Raw genomic sequence first — 18,784 nt, 5'->3', positions numbered from 1 at the left:
AGGTGGCAGCCCTGCACATGAGCTCATGTGTTCAGATCATGTGTACATCCACATGCACTCAGATTTACACTGCTCCACATGCACACTGAGACTCACACCCAGACACAGGCACATGCAAAGTGCATGTGTACTCTCGTGTACACAAGTGACTCGAGACACAAGCGCATGCTTGTGCATGCACAGGTATCACCCAGGCTCGGCCCAGGTGATACAAAACTATTCTGGGTCAGGCCGAGGGCCAACAGGGTCAGAGACTGCCAGCTCCCAGCAGGTCCCAGCCGCTGTGTTACAGGCCTAGGCTGCCCAGCCCCCATCCCCAGCCTAGGCTAAGTCCAAGATGCACCAGATCCCAACCTGACTCTGTGACTGGGAGAATCCCACTGCTTCCCCAGAGCTTAACCTCGAGCCCTGGAGTTTCAGGCTCCAGGAGAGAACTCTCCAGTGTCCCCTGGCCATTGCCAACTGACTCTGCTCATGGCTTCCAACCCAGAGGCCCTGGAAGCTGGACTGGGTCCCTACAGGAAACCCACAGGGGCTAAAAATAGTACACAAGGGATAAACAGCGTTCTGCAGGCCAGCATTCATGCCACCATGCGTGGAGGGGACACTGTCTTTCAGGGGAGCCAGAATGGGGAACCTGGGGGTTCAGAGCTCCACCACCCCCAGACTTGATGGGCTCAGCTGGGGGTGAGATGCAGGGATATACAGACACCTCATAAGAAGTAAAAACAGTACTGGACAGTGGGCAGAGCCCTGGGTTAGGGGCTGAAGACTGAGTTTGAGACCCCAGTTCCTGAGTGCCCTCAGGCAGGACACAACCCCTCCCTGGGCTTCAATTTTTCAGGAGTAAACAAGGGAGAGGAATAAAAAGATGAATACGGCATTAGCTTTCCAGATGTTCCTCTCATTGTGGAGTTTACCATCGGAGAACTGGAAACAACGCAAATGTCCAACAATAGGGCGTTGATTGAACAAAGTATTGTTGATTTTTTATATGGTATAATATCACACTATCTTTAGTAACAACGACAACAATAATCATAATGATTAGCATTCACTGAAGGCTTGTGGTGTGCAGGTGCTACGATATGTAGTTATACCCATTTTACAGATGATGGATTGAAGCTCAGAGAGGTTAAGTAGCCCACTGAGGGCTCACAGCTGTCAGTATGATTGTGCCCAGAAGTCTTAGCTTTAAGCTTTGATAACTTCAGAAGTTATACAGTAACAAGCTATAAATTTACAAGGAACATAATTTGAAAGTTTAATTACATAAAATTTCAGTACTAGCCTAGCTTTGTGAATTTTAGAAAATAAGTAATTTTTTTCCATCAACTTTTGCCATCTTCAGAGGGCAAAAAAGGAAATTTAGATAATTAAACTTTCAAATGGCATGTCTTATAAATATGTAGCCTTACACTTCTGAGATTATTGAAACTTAAAGCTGCCCTGAGACTTTTGGGACACTGTTGTTTTAAGTCAGTTTGACTTCAACACCTGTGGAACAGTATTTGATAATGCGTTTGGGGGAGAATCTATGATGCTTGTATTGGGTAAAAAGCTCTGGGGAAAAGTTATTAAGAGCCTGCAGACAAGTGAAGCCCATTGGGAACAGTGGCCATCTCAGAGAACAGTGGGGACACACATGATTGTATGCCTTTTCAGAGTTCTTCAGTGGGTTTGCCCTGCTTCTTGGATGGAAAGACAACGAACTTAACAGGAAACAGCGAAAGCCCCCAGCCCCCTGGGCTGAGCAGTCCTATGAGGAGAGCCAGCATATAGTCAGCACCCCCATAATTATTAGCTCATACAGTCCTCCATCAGGCCTGTAATGGCAGTCTTGCCCTCTCTATCCCATAGATGAAGAAATCAAAGCAGAGAATAATGGTTTGCCCAAGGCCACTGTTAAGCCTAGTAACCCCAACCCAGTTTAGCCAAGTCCTCTCTGGCCTCATGTCCCAAGGGTGACTTCCTAGCTGGTCAATGTGGCTTTCTTTAGCCTGGCCCATGACCGATGACATGAGGAAGTAGAGCGAGGACAGACTGCTGCAGCAAGCGATTTAGGCTTTAGTGGAATTCCCATTTGTCTGGCCAGGGAAAGCATGGGGAAGATGAGGTGGCCCAGCCCACCCAGCGCCCCAGACTTTGCCACCCACTATTGAGGGTCTCTTTGAGGGGTCCCTTGGGCCAGCCGTCCTCTGCCAGTGGCTCTCCCCTTTTCCTGCCTTCCCTGTCATCTCCCAGACGTGATGTCCATGGCTGTCCACGGCCGGCCCTTGGCCCTCTGCTGCAGCCTGCCTTGTTCCTGGCCCATCTATGGCGCCTCCAGGCAAGAGCCCCACAAGGCTCTGAACTACAGCAAGCCCAGTTCTGAGGGTGGGCTCAAGGCCCAAAGCAGCCCAGCCTGTGCAGGTCTCCACGGGTGTTCTTGGTGATGAGAAATGAATGGGTCCAACATCTGAGCTGTTTCCCAGCACTCAGCAGGCAGGAGATTAATAATAATGGAAGGATGGGAGGGAGGGAGGGCAGATGGGCCAGAGGAGTCTCCCCACCCAGGCCTCCTCATTCCTCTCCCAAAGTCTTCCTCAGGTGTCCACAGCCCCTTAGAGCCTCCCTCCCTCCATCCCTGGGTTGTCAAGGCTCACCCTGGGGTCAGGCCCAGAGTGTAATGTGGGCCAGGTTCAGTGTGAGGTCTGGGTCAGGGCTCGGGCGTCTTCGGCAGAGGCTGAGGGTCAGCCAGAACCAGCCCTTCCGGAGGGAACCCACCCTGTCCTGCTGGCCACCGATGCTGGCTCCTTCAGGAACCTTTCATGGCACCCGCAGCTGGCGGCTCTGACCATACTGTCTATGCCCTGCTCCCCATCCCCCCTCCAGCTCTGGTGTCCAGGGTGAACAGAGCTGCCTCTGGGCAGAAAGCCAGCCCAGAAAGCCCAGGACAGCCCTGAGCTCCTGTCACCGTGGCAACCTGCTTACCATGCTCCCCCCACCCCCCACACCTGGGTCCAGTACAGTTTTTCAAATTCAGAATGTCAGAATGGGAAGGGCCTCCTAAATCAGCAGGTGCCACCCCCTCCCTTTGTCCCAGATGGAGAAACTGAGGCCTGCGTCAGGAAGGGTGGGTAGGACCTGTCGTTCAAGGCCCTGGCCCCAGCATGTCCTCCCTCCCACCCACTCCCACCCCAGGTCGGTCCTGGTCGGGGTAGGGGAGCGGGGAGTCTGGAGTCTGATCCCCAGGGAGAGGGGCGGGCCCTCCTCCACCCGTACTGATGTGGGGGCAGGCGCCACAGCAACCAGACACCAACGATGAATAAATGATGTCCATTCGCAGCCTGCGACCAGATCGCCACAGCTAAGCGCCAGCTGGCCAAGGGGCAGTCCCCGGGCCAACGGCCCGCCGGGCATCGCTCGGCTCCCGGACCTGAGGCCCGCCGAGCAGCGGCGGCAGGAAGATGGCGGGGCCGCGGCTGGGCGCAGCGCCCCTCTGGGCTCTGGGCGGCGCTGCGCTGGGGGTCTGCCTCGCGGGCGTCGCTGGGCAGCTGGTGGAGGTGAGGCTGGGTGGCGCGTGGGGGCTCCGGGTGGCTGTCACCATCCAGGCGGGGGAGGGGGGCGACTTTCTCACCGGGAGCTGCCTTTTCCCTTCCTCTTGCCCTGCCAGACCTAGCTTAATGGGGTGACCCAGCTCTGCCCCAAGTGCTTCCAGGCTGTGGAGGAGACTCACCCAGAATATAAGGTCCTTGGTCTGATGGGAGAACACAGCCCCTGATTTCAGAGACATTCATCTAATGAAATAGACTCACCCTGACCTGATCTTAAGGATTCCCATTCTGATTGAGGAATACGGCGGTGCCCAGTCTGATGGGAACACTCAGCACCTCTCCTCTAGTCTTTGGTCTGTTGGGGGGCCCTGGGGGTAGGAATCCTTGGTTTCAGTGACCTCTAGTCTGATAGGGGAGATCTAGTCCCTGATCTTAGGGTCTGCTGAAGGAAACAGCTTCTGCCTCCAGACATTCTCCAGAGTCCCCTGTCGGATGGGGGAGACACAGCCTTTGGAAGGAGGTGAAGGCATGCCAAGCTGGAGGCTGGGCACAAGAGGGTGAGGAGACCCTTTATAGAGCAGCCATGTGTTGAGTTAGACTCCATTCCTAGCACCCATCCCTGAAGGGGAGGCGCAGTCAGGGCAGGACTCAGGGCCCTGGGGTCTGTCTTGGTCCTGGCAATAACCAGGAGCTAGCAGAGGTTTCTGAGCAGGGGAGAATCCTGATGAGTCCTGGTTTGGATGGAGGAGAATAAACTGGGAAAGGGCGTGTAGTTGGGAGAACTGAGAGGAGCTGCTGAGAGTGTCCAGGAAGAGGTGAGGAAGATGGCTGGGTGGTTGGCCAGGAGCCTGGCTGTGGCCAGGAAGGGCTGGAAGGGGCAGGGTAGGGACCATCTGCAGCCTCCCTGGTCCCTCTGTATCTCATCGCTGCTGAGCCGGGAAGGCAGACCAGACCCAGAATTCTGGAGCATGAGGCCAGAGGGAGAAGGCCTAAGAGGGTGGTGTGGAGGACGGAGCCTGTGCAGGCAGAGGCAGCGTGGAGAGAGCAGAGAGGCACCCAGGAGCGCTCTGAAGTGGCAAGTGCTAGGGGACAGGATGGGAGTGGGAGGACAGAGCCTTATCCTGGGGGTCTGAGGGGACTCAGCCCTGAACTGGAGAGTCTGAGGGACATGGGCATGGAGCCCTGCACCCCGATGCTAGCCTGTCCCTGCTGCTGACCAGAGGATGTGCTCAGAAGGCTGGGCTGGAGTCAGATGTCAGCTCCAGTGTCCCTGTAAGGGGAGCCAGGCTGGCTTGAGCCACATTGAATGTACTTGGGCCCCTCACTGGCTTCCCTGAGGCCTTAGGTGCAGAAACCGAGCTAACCTGGGTGCAGGAAACCTAAGGGTGGGGGCTGAGTCACTTCTGAGCCAAGGACTCTCCCCAGCCCCCAGGAGCACATCTTATCCCAGCTCATGAAGGGATATTGCATTCGGAGTCCATCTACCTGCCATCGGCCGACAGCCTGAACAAGGGGCTGGCCGAGCCTGGGGGCTCCGGGGAAGCACCAGAAAGATGGGCAGTGCTGGGGTCCATGGCACCACCCACCCCAGCCCTACAGGCAGCATCCTCCATCAGGCTGTGAGGCTCTAATGGAGGCCAGGGTCTCCACGCTTCCAAGTTCAGCGCCCCAGCAGTGACTACCACAAAGAGATGCCCTCTACCTCTCCCTCTACCCCAAGCCCCTATCAGGGTGGGAGTATGGGCCCAGTTCCACCCAGAACAAGGCTGGAACAAGACTTAGTCAGAAGTGAGCTCTGCACAGCCCAGGCTCGGAATGTGAGGTCCTTACTCTGGCCCTCGGAGTCTTCCAGTCCTAAAAACCAGTGAGCCAACACACTTAGTCTGAGGATCAGTCAGGGGCCCCACCACTGCCCACGTGTACTCCAACCACATGTATACCCTGTACCCACAATGTGTGCCCAACCCCATGTGTGCCCCAATCCCATATACAAGTACCCTGAACCCGACATACATGTGCCTGACCCCACAAATGGATCAGGCCCCTGGGATGACGCTGAAAAAGGGTGTCTTCCCATCAATTTTACCACTCAGGTTGGGTAGACAGAGCTTCCCAGAGACCCCTGGAGGGACCCACTCGAGTTACAGATGGAGAAACTGAGGCTTAGCGAAAAGAAGGTGCCCACCCCAGTTCACCCTGGTTAAGAGAAAAGAGACAGGGCATCAGGCCCAATCCTGGCACGCACATCCTCTGGGTTACCTGGGACAGGCTGCTGATCTCCACGTGTCCCCAACACCTGCTAAAGGGTGGTGTTCATTAGATGAGGAAGCACCTGGCTTGTGGTAGGCGCCCAGTCCATGCTTGTGGCCTGGGGAAAGACTGGATGGATGGTAACCTATGGGCTGCCTTTTTCCCCCCAGAAAGCCAGAAGAGACTCCTCCTGCCTGTCCTTGTTTGGTTAATCAGAGGACAACATGTTACACGGATGTCCCAGGGTCCTCTCTCCTTCTAAGCACTAAGTCCCATTCACACCCCTCAGCCAAACTTGGTAACAGAGATCATATCCCTGTCAGCCCCATCCATCATTATAGGTCTTGCTCAGACTCCCCCCTCTATCCCCCCCAGAGAAGGACCATGTCCACTCAGACCCCAGGGCAGGGCCATGTCCCCTAGCTTCCTAGCGCAGGGCCTTGTCTCCTCAATCCCCCAGGGCAGGGCGGTATCCCTTCAGCAACCCAGGGCAGAAACATGTCCTTGCCTCTAGGGCAGGCCTGTGTTCCTTAGTCCTTCAGGGCTGGGCCATGTCCCTTGAGTCGCCCAGAACAGCATCGTGTCTCCTCAGTCCCCCAGGGCAGGGCTGTGTCCCCTCAGACCTCCATGGCAGGCTGGTGTCCCCTCAACCTTCCAGGGCAACGTGGGTCCCACTGGGAAGGCGGGAGGTGGCTGGCTCTGCTCTGCTCAGACTTCTCCAGCTGTACTTATACCTTTTGGCCTCCAGATGTCGCTGCCGTATTGCAGACAAATGATTTATCTGGTCCTGTCCTGTGAGGGAGGATTCTGTCCTAGATTTCTGGTCAGAGGAAGTGACTCTGGTAGGGTGGGCAACTATTGAGGCCACTTGGCGGGGGTCCTGACCGGGCAGCAGAATCAGAGGCCCTGACTCCAGCGCCACACCCCACCCCACACTGGGGGTACATGAGAGTAAAGTCCCCAGGGCAGCACAGACCTCAACATGTCTCTGGCCTTGGTCCTGAGTCCCCATCTGCCTGTGGGGGCTCAGGACTAGAGCAGGAGGAGACACTCACAGGCTGCCTGAAGGGGCCTTGAGCCTGATGGAGACAGGCCGTCCACTTTTGCCCTTTGGGCCTTGGTTTCCCCAAGCACCAACCACCCATGCACTCCAAGTCCCTGGCTCCATGGTTCTGAGACTCTGCTCTTTTCTCTTGTTCGAAATCTGGAACTTTCCAAGGCCCAGGGCATTAGTTGTGACTGTGTAAGACGCTTGATTCTAGGAGATTCTGAAATGCTTGGGCTGAGTCCTTGCTGAGACCTGGGCCTCTCTCAGCCCAGTCCCAGGCCCTGGCCTCTGCCTGGCTCACTCTCCTCTCTCCTGACTTCCAGCCCAGCACAGCCCCACCCAAGCCCAAGCCGCCTCCGCTGACCAAGGAGACGGTGGTGTTCTGGGACATGCGCCTGTGGCACGTGGTGGGCATCTTCTCGCTCTTCGTGTTGTCCATCAGTGAGTAGCTGCTCTCTGTCCTCTCCAACACACCGCAGTGGGAACACAGCACCCCCCCCTGCCCCCCAGCACCGCCCCCAGGGGCTCAGAGCAGCAATTCCGGGCAGTGCAAGCAGGCCAGGCGCCCGCAGGAGGCCCACTGTGGTTTCTGGCACCTCCTGAGCCACACAAAGTCCCTGTGGAGGGCTGACAGGCGGGTGGTGACCTGAAGTATTCATGGCAATTATGGTAATTACAGGGGACTCCATGCACCAGGACGAGGACGTGTCATTTTTCCCTATCGTGGGCCTCCTGATGCTTTTCCTGCAGCTTGGCCAGCTTAAAGGGCCCACACCCAGGGGCCCCAGCAAGGCCACCCTTGGCCACAGCTCAGCCCAGAGGCTCCCCAGATGCCCAGCAGATGTGGGAGCCACCAGGCTGCAAGCCCTGCTTTGTCAAATACCATTTCCCTAGAATGACTCACACCCACCTCAATTAAAAGCAGAGACCCCTTCCTCCCCTGGGACTGCGAGCTGCTTGATGCAAAGTTGCAACAGAAATGGGCTGGGCATGCGCCTTTCAATCGTCCGTCTGGAGTTGGGGGAAGGGGGCAGAGAAATGCCCGCTGGGTGGGGGAGGCCGCCATGGCAGAGTCTGAGGGAGGTGCTTACAGGCCAGAGGGGGTGGGGAACAGGCAGTGAAGCAGAAGGATACCCACTCCCCCTGCAAAGGCTTCAGAGAGGAGGGGTCCTCTGAGCTGCAGATGGGTTGGGGAATGGGCGGGGCTTCCAGGTGGGACTGCTAGAAAGGCACTCCAGGCTGAGGAGATGGTGTCTGCAGAGATGCGCGGAAATGCCCTCCACGCAGGTCTCCTACAGGACGCTGACCGAGTGCGCCATGGGTCTGGGCTAAAGCAGCATTTAAGTTCCAGCCGGAGCTGTCAGGGATGAGGTCCCCTGAGGGCAGGGCCAACAGCAAAAGGCCCATCCAGATGTGGGGGCTCCAAGGGAGACAAGGACATCTGATTTACATGTGCTTCTCTTGGCACCAGAAGTGACCTCCCTGCGGGAAAACATCCACCACACCCTCCACTATTTCTTCACAGCCAGTGGGAGCAGAATCTGAGCAGCAGGCTGCATTTTTTCCCTAGCCAAGGCTGAGAACCAGTCAGGCTTCTCAGTGGGGGCCCCATAGACAGATAGGTGTGGCTGCAGCTCCAACCCAGGTGTCCACAGAGGGGAGCAACCCCCTGCACCAAGAGGCAGGGTGGGGGACGCATCTGCCCTGTAGGGGCCACAGCAGCAGTCTGGGGTACAGCTCTGGGGCACTTTGGGGAGCAGGGGTGAGGGCACTGTGGGGCCTCAAAACACACAATGGCCTCTCCCACGCTCTGCTCAGCCCCACATGGTGGAGGTGCCTGGGGCCACACGAGAAAGCTGCAGTGCTGGACCCAAAGTGGCCCTTGGACACCAGCCACAAAGACCGACTCCAATTCCTCACCCCATTTCCTAGAAAAGGGTAAGGGATGGTCTCAAAGGCCCCTGAGCTGCAAGGCAGTGCTTGTTACCTCCACACAGGGCTCTAGAGAGTGGGAATGACACAGCCCCGTCTCCTGGGCAGGAAGCAGCTTTCTGCTTCCCCATCTGCTTCTGCCTGTGAGGTGCAGCTGTTCGTGGAGCACCACCTCCACAACCCTGTGCAGAGGGGCTGGCATTGGATGGGGTGCCTCTGGGGGTCTCCTCCAGCCTGGGGCCTCGTGTCACAAGCCCCTGCCTGGACCCTGGGACTTGATCCAAGGCGCTTGTTTCTCTCCTTCTTTGAAGAGAAAGTGACCAGGCCAGGCTGGGTGGGGCAGTGTTTGGGCCAAACTCTGGCCACCAGTAGCTGCCCTTTGAGCTTCCTTTGAAGCTCAGGCCTCCCAGGGCCTGGAACCCGTTCTTGTGGAAAGCCTGAGTGTGCATGGTACCAAGGAGGCACCTGATGGATAGCTGGAAGAGGTGGCCCACACCAGTGGGGTTGGGGTCGGGGACCAGCCTTAGGCCTCAGGCATACCCACCGGAGTCTAGAGAACACCAGGACCCAGCACTTTGAATAAGAAAGGTCGGCCGTCCAGTCTACCTCCAGACAGCAGTGTCCACTCAGACCTACTTTGGGGGCCCTCGTGCAGCCCCCTTCCCAGAGTGCTCCTGGATGCTATTGGCTCCCCTGTCTATTCATTCAGGGGTCCAGTCCTGTCCTCAGCAGCAAAGGCTTCGAGCCATCTCATTCATTCATTCATTCATTCATTCATTCTCCTTTCATTCTATGAGTCTTGGCAAGACTCAGTGGGGCCACAGTATTTGGTCGAACAGGTTGCACAAGATGACTCCAGAGGGTGCTCCAACCCAGGCCATGTAGGTCTGACCCATTCTCCCCAAAATAGGCCTGGCTTGTCCTGCCTGGCCCTCCTGGCCCAGGAAGTTGTGTCTGGTCATCTGGTTTATAATAGGAAGCAGCTCCATCCCCTCCCCTGAGGCTGGGGCCAAGGTGGTCAGACTGTGGGGGCCTTAGAAAAATAAACTCAGTCCAGCCAGGTCCTGGCAGCCCTGCCTTGCCTTACCCATCACTAGACAGGCCAGCTCCATGCCCTGGCCCCGCTTGCGTGGGCGCAGCCACCCTTGGCAGGAAAACCACTCCTGGAATAACTGTCTGAGGTGAACGCCCCAGGGCAGGGTCTGTGCCCTCTCATGGCTGTCACAGCCAGGAGGAGTCCAGGCTGGTCTCAGGAAGGCTGAGGAGGATGCAGCCATGTCCTCCGGCGTCTGAGGCCGCTCTGGCCCTGCTCTTAAGGGCCCAGGGAGGAAAAACTAGAATGTGTGAGGAGCCCAGAGGCCTAGGTGGGAAGCGCAGGACCCCTCCAGGAAGCCGTAGCTTGAGTCATGGTGCAGCCCTCTGCTCTGACCTCCAGGAACTCTCAATCTAGTCAGAAGGGCTCTCAGGACAAGGACCAGTGAGAGGGCCAGTGTCAAATGAAAATATGAGACCCCTTGTTCAAAAACGATGAAGAATTTCAAGATAGTGGCAGCACAGCATTAACCCAAGCACCAGGCCCTTCCAAGAGTGGGGCCCTATGTGACTGCACGAAGCCAGCCCTGCGTCAGGAAAGATATGTTGGAAATCCCACGGCCCACAGGGGTTTTATCCAATGTGGAGCTTGCTGCCGGAGTCTCTTGGATAAGACATACATAGGCAGATGGAGGCACACCTGAAGTTTGGGTATCATCCCCGGGGTGTCTGAGCTCCAGCCCTGGCCAAGCCTACTTTGTTGTCCCTACAGTTATCACTCTGTGCTGTGTTTTCAACTGCCGTGTGCCACGGACCCGGAAGGAGATTGAAGCCCGGTATCTGCAGCGAAGGGCAGCCAAGATGTACACCGACAAACTGGAAACTGTGCCACCCATTGACGAGCTCACAGAAGTCCCTGGGGGTGAGCAGGCCTGGGCCCCCAACCCCGCCACCATCCAACCCTGCTGAGCCAGCCAGTGCCTCTGCCCTGCCCCCCAGAGTCACCCTATACCTCTCCACTCACAGTAGATTCAGGGAGGGGACCCCTCTTTGGCCCTGGAGACCAGAGCACAGAAATGGGTCACTGTGAGGCAGGTAAAGCAAGGAGCTCTTCTGCAAGTAGGAGAGGTTTGGAAGGAAGGACGTGAAGGGCTAGGTGTGGGAGTCTCTGGGGCGAGCCCCAGGCCCCTGACTCACTCCTGTAATGCGCCTCTTTATCCCACAGCTGATAAGAAGAAGAAGAAAAAGGACACTGTGGACACAGTGGCCATCAAGGTAGAGGAGGATGAGAAGAGCGAGGCCGCGAAATGAGAAATACGAGCTTCCTGGAGGTGGCAGCTGGGGCTGGCAGGCCCTGGGGCGCAAGTGCTGGCTCGGCTCCAGGCATCTTAGACTCCAAGCTCACACGCGGAACACAGAGGTTGTAGAACATCCTCGCCCCGCTCAGAGTGGGTGGCTAAGGCCCACGGCCACGTCCTTCTGGCTAATCAGGGGCAGGGACAAGACTTCAGGTGTCCTGCCCCCTAGCCCGGACTCTGTTCCTTTTACCCCATCCACGTGGCCACTCAGCAAAGTTGGTCTTGGGCCACTGTCCCTACCGAGATCCAGAGCAGCCTCACACACCCCAGATATGACCCTTCTGCCAGACACAGCAGTGGCTCTAAAGGGATGACGGGATGTGGGCTCGCTTACAGAAAAGGATGTGAACTGGATGGACTGGGGGTGAGGCCACAGCCAAGCTGGCCATGAGGAGAGTGAAGGTCACTGGGGAAAGCTGGGGCAGGAGGTTCCCAGACTTGGCTAGATAGCAGCCCTGGTGGCTAGGGGGCTGCCCCAAGCCTGGCAGGGGTTCTGAGGTGAGCAGAGGTGGCCTGGAGGCAGGAGAACCCCCAGCCCAGCAGACCAAGCTCCAGGCGACGGGATGCACTTTTACACATTGTGATGGAGCTGTTGGGAGGACAGCATGAGGCCAAGGCACTCAGGGCTCGGGGTTGCAGGGTGGGTCACAGGTGCAGGAGGCAGAATCCAACAGGCCAGAGGGAGAAGGGGAGAAAGCTGGCACCAGGGTCCCGTCTTGGGAATCCAGGAGATATCTGAGAAGCCAGGGGGGACCTTGGACTGTTCTGTGGCCCTTTGCTCAGCTGTGGTGGGAGATGCCAAAGCCTTAGGGGATCACCACAGGGGGCAGCTAGGGGCTGAAGCAGCAACCAGCCTTCCATCTGCTGAATATAACAGCACACAACTTCCTTTCGTACCATTCTCAACTGCGGTGCCTAAAAGAAGCACTGCTGACCAGAAGGTGAAGGCCCAAAGGCCACCTGGGGACTGAATCCTCAGGGAGAGATGCACAGAGGGACTTCCAGATGGCAGTGAACATCAGCTGAGGCTTTCAGACCTGGGCCTGGTCACTGAGAAGGCACCGGAGAAGGCTCCTGAGCCAAGGGAGCTGCTGAAAAAGGTCACACTGCTCCCACGGCCCGTAGATTTATGAATAAAGCTGAGCGCCGTCTCACACTTGCGTGACCCGACATAACCCTCAGGATGCCCCGTCCCTGGGGCACTGATGTGGAGGGCGATGCAGCCATCAAAGACAGGTGGCGCAGGCCAGGCTGAAGGTCCCTCTACTGACTTTTCTCCCAGAATTAGGGTGAACTGGAGGGAGAGACGACGCAGAGGCAAAGGGGCAGCTGTAGCCAGCTGGGCCCAACCCTGAGGCAGGGCGTCAGGACCAGGGACGAAGCTCTCCACGCCCCTCCACACCACCCTGTGGCTTTCAACAGGCCTCTGATGGTCTGAGCCCCATGCTGGGACACAGGGGACTCAAACCTAGATCCAGGCGCGATGGGGGATGGTGCTCAGGGTCATGGAGCAGTGAGGGGACAGAGAGATTGCAGAGAGCCCTGCTGTGCAAGCCGGGTACTCACTCTGCCACCAGATGGGAACCCTGACTCTGCCCTCAGAGTCCAGCCTATCAGCTTCTCATGCAGAGGGTTGTGGCAATGGTCATTCTACCATACAGACCACAGCCCTCCCGTGTGGCCCGGCAGCAGAAGCCCAGACGGACAGGGGCCACTTGAAGTCAAGCAGACGAGCAGCTGGTAAAGCCTGGGGGAGTCCAGGCCTGGGCTCCATCTGTCCCGCCAGCTGCTTCCCTGATCTCTGACCTGGGTCTCCACTGGTCCTTTACGGACAGGCATGGCTGCTGATGGTGGGGAGAATGTCTGACCCCAGTGTTCCAGGCAGAGGGCAGCGCTGGAAGGTCAAAGTCCACATGGTGCTTCAGGGCAATGAGAGAGTGTGTTCTAGCCACTGGCCAGGAGATGGGCTAAAGTCAAGGACAGCCTGACTCCCACTAAAGTATCACAGAAACAAACGCTCACCTCGCTGGCCCAACAGAGCACACCCTGCCAGCTTCAGCCTGTGCAGTACGTTCTCGGCCCTCCATCCTCTGACCGCAGTATCATCCCGACACACACTTTCCGCCTTCTACAGAAGCCACCCAAACCTCTGGATGGGGCAGATCCCGGCCTCTGTGCTTTTCAATGCCCAGAGTCCCCAGCCCACCCCCATCTGGTTCAATCATCTACCATTCGAGCAGGCCCAGGGAGCGAGGGGCCGCCGAGACCCAGGAAGGAGCAGGCATGGGGAAGAAAAGTATTTAATTGAACACCTAGTCTCTGCCCTGCCCTGTGTAGCATTCTGAACACAGAGGGTGAGGGGGAGCCTGGGCAAGGGAGGGCGCCCCCAGGCACAGCCAGAGAGTCAGAAGGCAGCAAGGAGGCTGAGGGGCAGTGGCAGCGCCAGGAGCAGGGCCCCAGATGGGGCTGGCACAGCCTGCCCACTGATGCGCTCCCAGATCCAGTGTTGGTAGAAGGTGATCCGTACGTAGACGGGAGGGGCCTGGTTCTCCCTGCAGCCTGGGCCCCAGCTCACCATTCCCACCAGGTACCATGTGCTCTCCACAAGACAGGCCAAGGGCTCCCCACTGATCTCCTGTGGGGAAGGGTGGAAGAACAGGCCACATCAGGGAGGCCAGATGTGGCCTGAGGGAGACGTGACCCAGCTCAGGGGCACACAGGGTACCCTCACACCAGATCTGCTCCACAGGCCCCAAGTGTCAATAGCTGAGAGGTACCATGGAGGTCCAGGCCCAGGAGACCGTCCTCAGAGGGTTTCATCTCCCTTCCGTCTCATGCCACCTCTCTATGCCCCACCTCTTTAACACCCGCCCTCCATCTTCCCGCCATCCCCCATCCTTTTCTCTCGTCTCCAGCCTCCACCCCCACTCTCCATCTCTCACTTCCATCATTTCCTCCATCCTGCCTGGCCACCCCTGCTCGTCCCCCCCCCCACTCTCCCCCTGTCCCCCTCCTCCCCCTCCTCCCCTGTGCCCCTGGTCCCACTCCTGGCCAGGTGCCTGGGAGGTGAGTGAACAAAGGGGACAGGGGCTCACATAGCAGAACTGCTCCCTGTCAGCATCCTCCGCACAAATCATCTGCGAGTTGATGATCCGAATCACAGAGGGGATTTTGGAGAATTTGTGGTAGAAGCTGTCACACTCCTTGCTGTTCAGGATGGTGACATCCTTCTCCTGAATGGTCCGGGACTGGGGCCATTTACCTGTGGGACAGGGCGCCCCACTTCAGGCTTGGTGGCTTCTCGGCTGCCCACTGCCGCCAGCCTCGGTCCAGCCTCCCTTTGCTCCTCACCACTCCTCCAGCCTCTTCTACTTGCCACACGGCAGCGGCCCTGGAGCTCTCTCCAGGCTCAGCCCACCCGCCATTCCAGCTAACACCTCCCAAGCACCCTTCGATAGAGAGGGGGCTCCTGGGGACGGTGTCTCAGAAATGTCTGTCCATGGCATACCCCAGTCTGTGCCCAGGCCCTCTCCCCCACCACCCACCCTGGTCTGGGGAGGCTCCGACTCACCGTTAACCCTGGGGAGTCCCCAGCCCATCACAGTGCAGAGGGAGCCGTCCTTCAACACATAGTCCAAGCCGGGCAGGCAGATGGGCCAGATATACTTGCTGTACCTGACCGCCTGCTCAAGCTGCAGGAGCGCAATGTCATCGGTGTGACCGATCCAGGACCACAACCGTCGGAACCGGAACCGGCTGTTCACAATGACCTGACGCACCGGGACGTCGGAGGCAGTCTGAGCCGGCTGGTCAATCCAGGGGCTCCCCACCCGCACTGAATAGATAACGCCATGCCTAGGAGAACCGCGAGGCGAGTCTGCCATCAGCTCCAGGCCCCCACAGCCCAGCCTCCACCCCACTGTTGCACTCTGAGCAGATCCAGGCAGGCCACCCACCTGCTTCAAGCCCCCGAGGCTATTCCTCCCAACAGATGCAATAAGGGCCCTGCACACAGCGTGGTCATGTCCTCACAACACCCTTCATTTTATGGAGGGGGAAACCGAGGCTCAGAGAAGCCTAGTGACCGGCTTACGGCTACACAGCTAGGAAGTGGGGGAGCTGGGATGTGGACCCAGTTTTCTCTGGTTCCAAACTGGACTCTGTCCAGCGCCCTGTTCCAGGCCCTGGAAGCGACAGGCCCTGTGCGATCAGCCCTGACCTCACCCTCCAGCCTCCTTTCCCGGCATGCCCTTGTAGTCTCTGTGTTGGCCCTTAGAATGGGAGCGTGCTTCTCCCCTGGTCGGCCCTCACAGCCAGCACAGATATTACCCTCGGGCCACCACCCTGGGGCCAGAACATGGGCATGCCCTCTCTCTTGTCCCCACACCAACTGGATTCCCCTGTGAGCATCTATCTTCTTGTCTATCTTCCCCAGCCACCTGAGATGAGTGCTGTGTCCCCTCTCTGCCCCCAGGGCCCAGGCCAGAGCTCAGCTTCAAAGGAGTGTCAAAGGCTTTGGCGAAATGAAGGCAGGAAGGATTAAGTGAAGCGAAGGGTGTGGAATGAATGAAGTAGAACCTTCTTTCTGTGGATAGGAGGTAGGAGGCCTGGCAGTGGCTTCCAAGCCCCTACTTCCTATCTGTGGGAGAGCAGGTGAGGGGAGCAAACTTCCGGATTCCAGGAAGGAACCTGCAGAAGTCAGAACCCACCTGCTTGGAGCTGAGGTGAGGCTGGAGCTGGGGCTGTGGGGTTCTGCCAAGCGCACAGCTGCCACTGATGGGCCAGCTGGCGGAATGACTGGGCCCTCGGTGGCTACAAATGCCCTCCTGCCCACCCACCTAGGCCCCAACTCACTGGGTCAGGCAGTGGGCCACGGTCAGCACCCACCGGGAGGCAATGAGGGTTCCTGCGCAGGTATGTGTGCCATTGGCCTGCACACTGACCATCCACGGCCATCGCCGAACCATGGCCTCTGGGTTCCTGAGGGTAGGGTCCGGCTCATGGGAGATGCCGCAGACTGAGGAGGAAGGCAGGAGTTTGATGAGGGACGGGCCCTTCCAGCCACGTCCCATGGTACCTTCCCCTTCCCTGTCCTCAGCCTGATCTCCCACCACTCCGGCCTCTGGCCCACACCCATCCAGTGATTCTCCTTTTCCACTGGTCATCACACAACGATGCTGTCTCTGTGGAGACTGAAGTCTCCAGCCTCTGCAGGGCCTCAGCGCCCCCAGGCTTCCCTCTCCCTGTGCCCACTGCTCGGGCCCCAGAGCATTCCCAGACAACCAGCCTGGTGCACCAGTGGCCCCATTGTCCTGGCCAAGCAGCCCCTCAGGTCCGGCCAGACCCTTCACAAACTCATCCGTGTTTCCATCTGGTTCCCCCTACTTAGGCCAAGGCAGATTCCCCCCTTCCTCCTCTGGGACTCCCCTCCTGTGATTCCGTGAGAGAAAGGGGGGTGACCTAACAGACAAATGGGCCATGTACACGAACAAACAGCCCAGGGAGGAAACGCCAGCAGCAGACCAGCACAGAGCCCCATCAGTCCTCAGGGAAGTGGGAACATGCATCACAGTGAAGTTCCACTCCGCACACCTGCCAGGCAACGAAACGCCCCTGGTGCCAAGTGTTGGTGAGGGTTATTGCCGCAGACGGCTCACTCTCGGGAGTGTCAGTGGGCGCAAACCCTTTGGAAAAGATTTTAAGCCATAGACGCACATATCCAACATTACGGCAGTTCCGTTCCCGCATGTTCTCCACGCGGGTTAGTGGCTTGTGAAACCAGTGTAAGTGGGCCACGACCCGCATTTGTAAAGGCTAACACAGGAGAAGGAATGTCTGCATGTACAGCAGAGTACCGCTGGGCCCGGCGTGTGAGACTGTCGGTGGCACTTAAACTGTGCACTCAGTAGCTCCAGGATGGGAAGTATACCTCACGTGGGTCTCAGTTAAACATGCTTGAAAGCTGCACGTGGGCCCCAAGACACTCACAGGAGGGCTCCCCAAGAGCTATGCTGGAGATCCCCCAGTCCTTGGCTAGGAGCCAGGGGCAGGAACAGGGTGGGCGGGGCCTGGACTGGGTGGAGAGGTGGCAAGCCCCACAGCATGTTCAGGGAGGCGGAACGCGCAGCCCACCCCAGGCTCCTCTGACTTTCCACGCCTCCTACCTCACCAGGACGGAAGGCCTGGGCCACAGCACGTGCTCAATAAACACTTGTAAATGAGAGGACTCTTCTCACTCCTGCCTGCCCCTTCCTCCTCTGTCCCTTCTGTCCCGCAGGGATCCACGGTCCTGAAGACTCCTCCCACACCCTCCTCCCCAGCGGAGACCACTGTACTCACTCGGAGGTGAGTCGGTGTTGACTGGAGAAGTAGGCAACTGGGTGGTAGGGGCCTGCTGGAGGAGGCGAGGGCCGCCCGAGACACAGGTGGCGCCGGGTGCACAGGGGACGCCAGGAGCAGCAGGAGCGGCGGAGGGCAGCGCCGCCGGGGCTGCGTCTGCGCAACCTATGGAAGGACGCAGAGGGTCAGAGGTGGATCAGAGGTGGACAGCAAGGTCCTGGGAAGAAGAGGGAGGGTGGGCTCACCCGCGGGCCTCAGCAGCAGCAGCAGCAGCAGCTGCAGCAGGAGAACGGCCTGGTGGGGGGAGGGGGCGGGTGTCCTGCACCAGGGCTCCATCCTGTGGTAGCAGCGACTGCGCCGCGGAGCTCCTCTCGCGACGGCGCCCCCCATTGGTTGCTAGCAACGGCTTCTGGCGTGTAGGGGTGGGTGCCGGCGTTCCTGGTTCCGGCCTGCGTGGCGCCCCCCAGCGGCAACTCGCGATGGTGCTCCTGGTATCAGGCTCAGGAGGATGCCCCTAGTGACAGGTCTCCCTCATACCTGCCCTGTTTCTGGCTACACCTCTGTCCCCCTGGTTTCCTCACTCTGTTTAGCCAAGCAGTTTCCTGGAGCCCCTACGCAGCCTCGCCAACTCTCGTACCTCCTTGCTCCTGCAGCCGCTGCCCTGGGCTTGGTTTCACGCCTTCATCCCTCCCTTGGTGAGATAGCCCCGACCCCTGAGACTGGCATCCACGATTTCCAAGTGGCTCCCCCTTCCCTCCATCCCGGTAACTATAGTGGGGCTTTGCCCCAGGGCACTGAAATTAAGCAGACTGAAAAGTTTTCAATAAAGATTTTTGAAGATTGCATAATTTTAAGCAGTGTTCCCCCTTCTCCAATCCAACCTCCATTTAGCAAATGCCCTTCCTTTACAGATCCATCTGCTTAGGAAACATGACATGGGTGAGGTTTCTGCTTATAGAGAGTGATGGTAACCATCACGCCCTTCTGGGAGCAGAAGGCCACTCTGTATGTTGGAGTATGGGGAACATTTTGATGGCCCTGTGACACAGATGAATAATGCATTTAAAAAGTAGTGTGAGGGCCCGCCGAGTGGCGCGATGGTTAAGAACTGGCTTGGGATGCCAGAGGGCCCCGGTTCGGATCCCACATATGAGGGCCAGTGACACTGCCCTCCACAGCTAAGATGCTGAACAACAGCTCAACCTGGAGCTGGGCTGCCGTGAGTCACCGGCAACGGCGTAGGCTGCAGCCCCTGTGGCAGTGGGTTACCATGGGCTACCGTGTGTAGC

At 58.1% G+C, this 18,784-nt stretch overlaps 2 protein-coding genes across 2 annotated transcripts; one reads left to right on the top strand and one right to left on the bottom strand.

Moving 5' to 3' along the window:
• The first annotated feature begins 3,297 nt into the window (after window positions 1-3,297).
• On the top strand, window positions 3,298-12,310 carry TMIE (transmembrane inner ear). Its single transcript, XM_019631120.1, has 4 exons — window positions 3,298-3,545; window positions 7,158-7,275; window positions 10,571-10,720; window positions 11,024-12,310. The coding sequence occupies exons 1-4, from the start codon at window positions 3,450-3,452 to the stop codon at window positions 11,107-11,109; spliced, it is 450 nt and encodes a 149-aa protein (XP_019486665.1). The 5' UTR covers window positions 3,298-3,449; the 3' UTR covers window positions 11,110-12,310.
• Window positions 12,311-13,422: 1,112 nt separating this feature from the next.
• PRSS50 (serine protease 50) lies at window positions 13,423-17,885 on the bottom strand. Its single transcript, XM_019630954.1, has 6 exons — window positions 17,741-17,885; window positions 17,496-17,660; window positions 16,011-16,173; window positions 14,728-15,011; window positions 14,252-14,418; window positions 13,423-13,791 (listed from the first exon to the last, which is right to left on the bottom strand). The coding sequence occupies exons 1-6, from the start codon at window positions 17,883-17,885 to the stop codon at window positions 13,561-13,563; spliced, it is 1,155 nt and encodes a 384-aa protein (XP_019486499.1). The 3' UTR covers window positions 13,423-13,560.
• Window positions 17,886-18,784: the final 899 nt, after the last annotated feature.

Source organism: Hipposideros armiger, unplaced genomic scaffold (genome assembly GCF_001890085.2).
Source record: "Hipposideros armiger isolate ML-2016 unplaced genomic scaffold, ASM189008v1 scaffold_18, whole genome shotgun sequence".
In the NCBI taxonomy this organism is placed as follows: domain Eukaryota; kingdom Metazoa; phylum Chordata; class Mammalia; order Chiroptera; family Hipposideridae; genus Hipposideros; species Hipposideros armiger.
This window is presented reverse-complemented; position numbering and strand designations above follow the sequence as displayed.

Excerpts from the sequence above, each read along its gene's own strand:
- PRSS50 (XM_019630954.1), bottom strand. The coding sequence starts at position 17,885 with ATGGGGGGCGCCGTCGCGAGAGGAGCTCCGCGGCGCAGTCGCTGCTAC. Across the intron at positions 14,419-14,727 it reads GGGACTCCCCAGGGTTAACG|GTAAATGGCCCCAGTCCCGG; the intron begins GTGAGTCGGAGC and ends CCTGTCCCACAG. Across the intron at positions 13,792-14,251 it reads ACAGGGAGCAGTTCTGCTAT|GAGATCAGTGGGGAGCCCTT; the intron begins GTGAGCCCCTGT and ends CCTTCCCCACAG.
- TMIE (XM_019631120.1), top strand. The coding sequence starts at position 3,450 with ATGGCGGGGCCGCGGCTGGGCGCAGCGCCCCTCTGGGCTCTGGGCGGC. Across the intron at positions 3,546-7,157 it reads TCGCTGGGCAGCTGGTGGAG|CCCAGCACAGCCCCACCCAA; the intron begins GTGAGGCTGGGT and ends CCTGACTTCCAG. Across the intron at positions 10,721-11,023 it reads GCTCACAGAAGTCCCTGGGG|CTGATAAGAAGAAGAAGAAA; the intron begins GTGAGCAGGCCT and ends TTTATCCCACAG.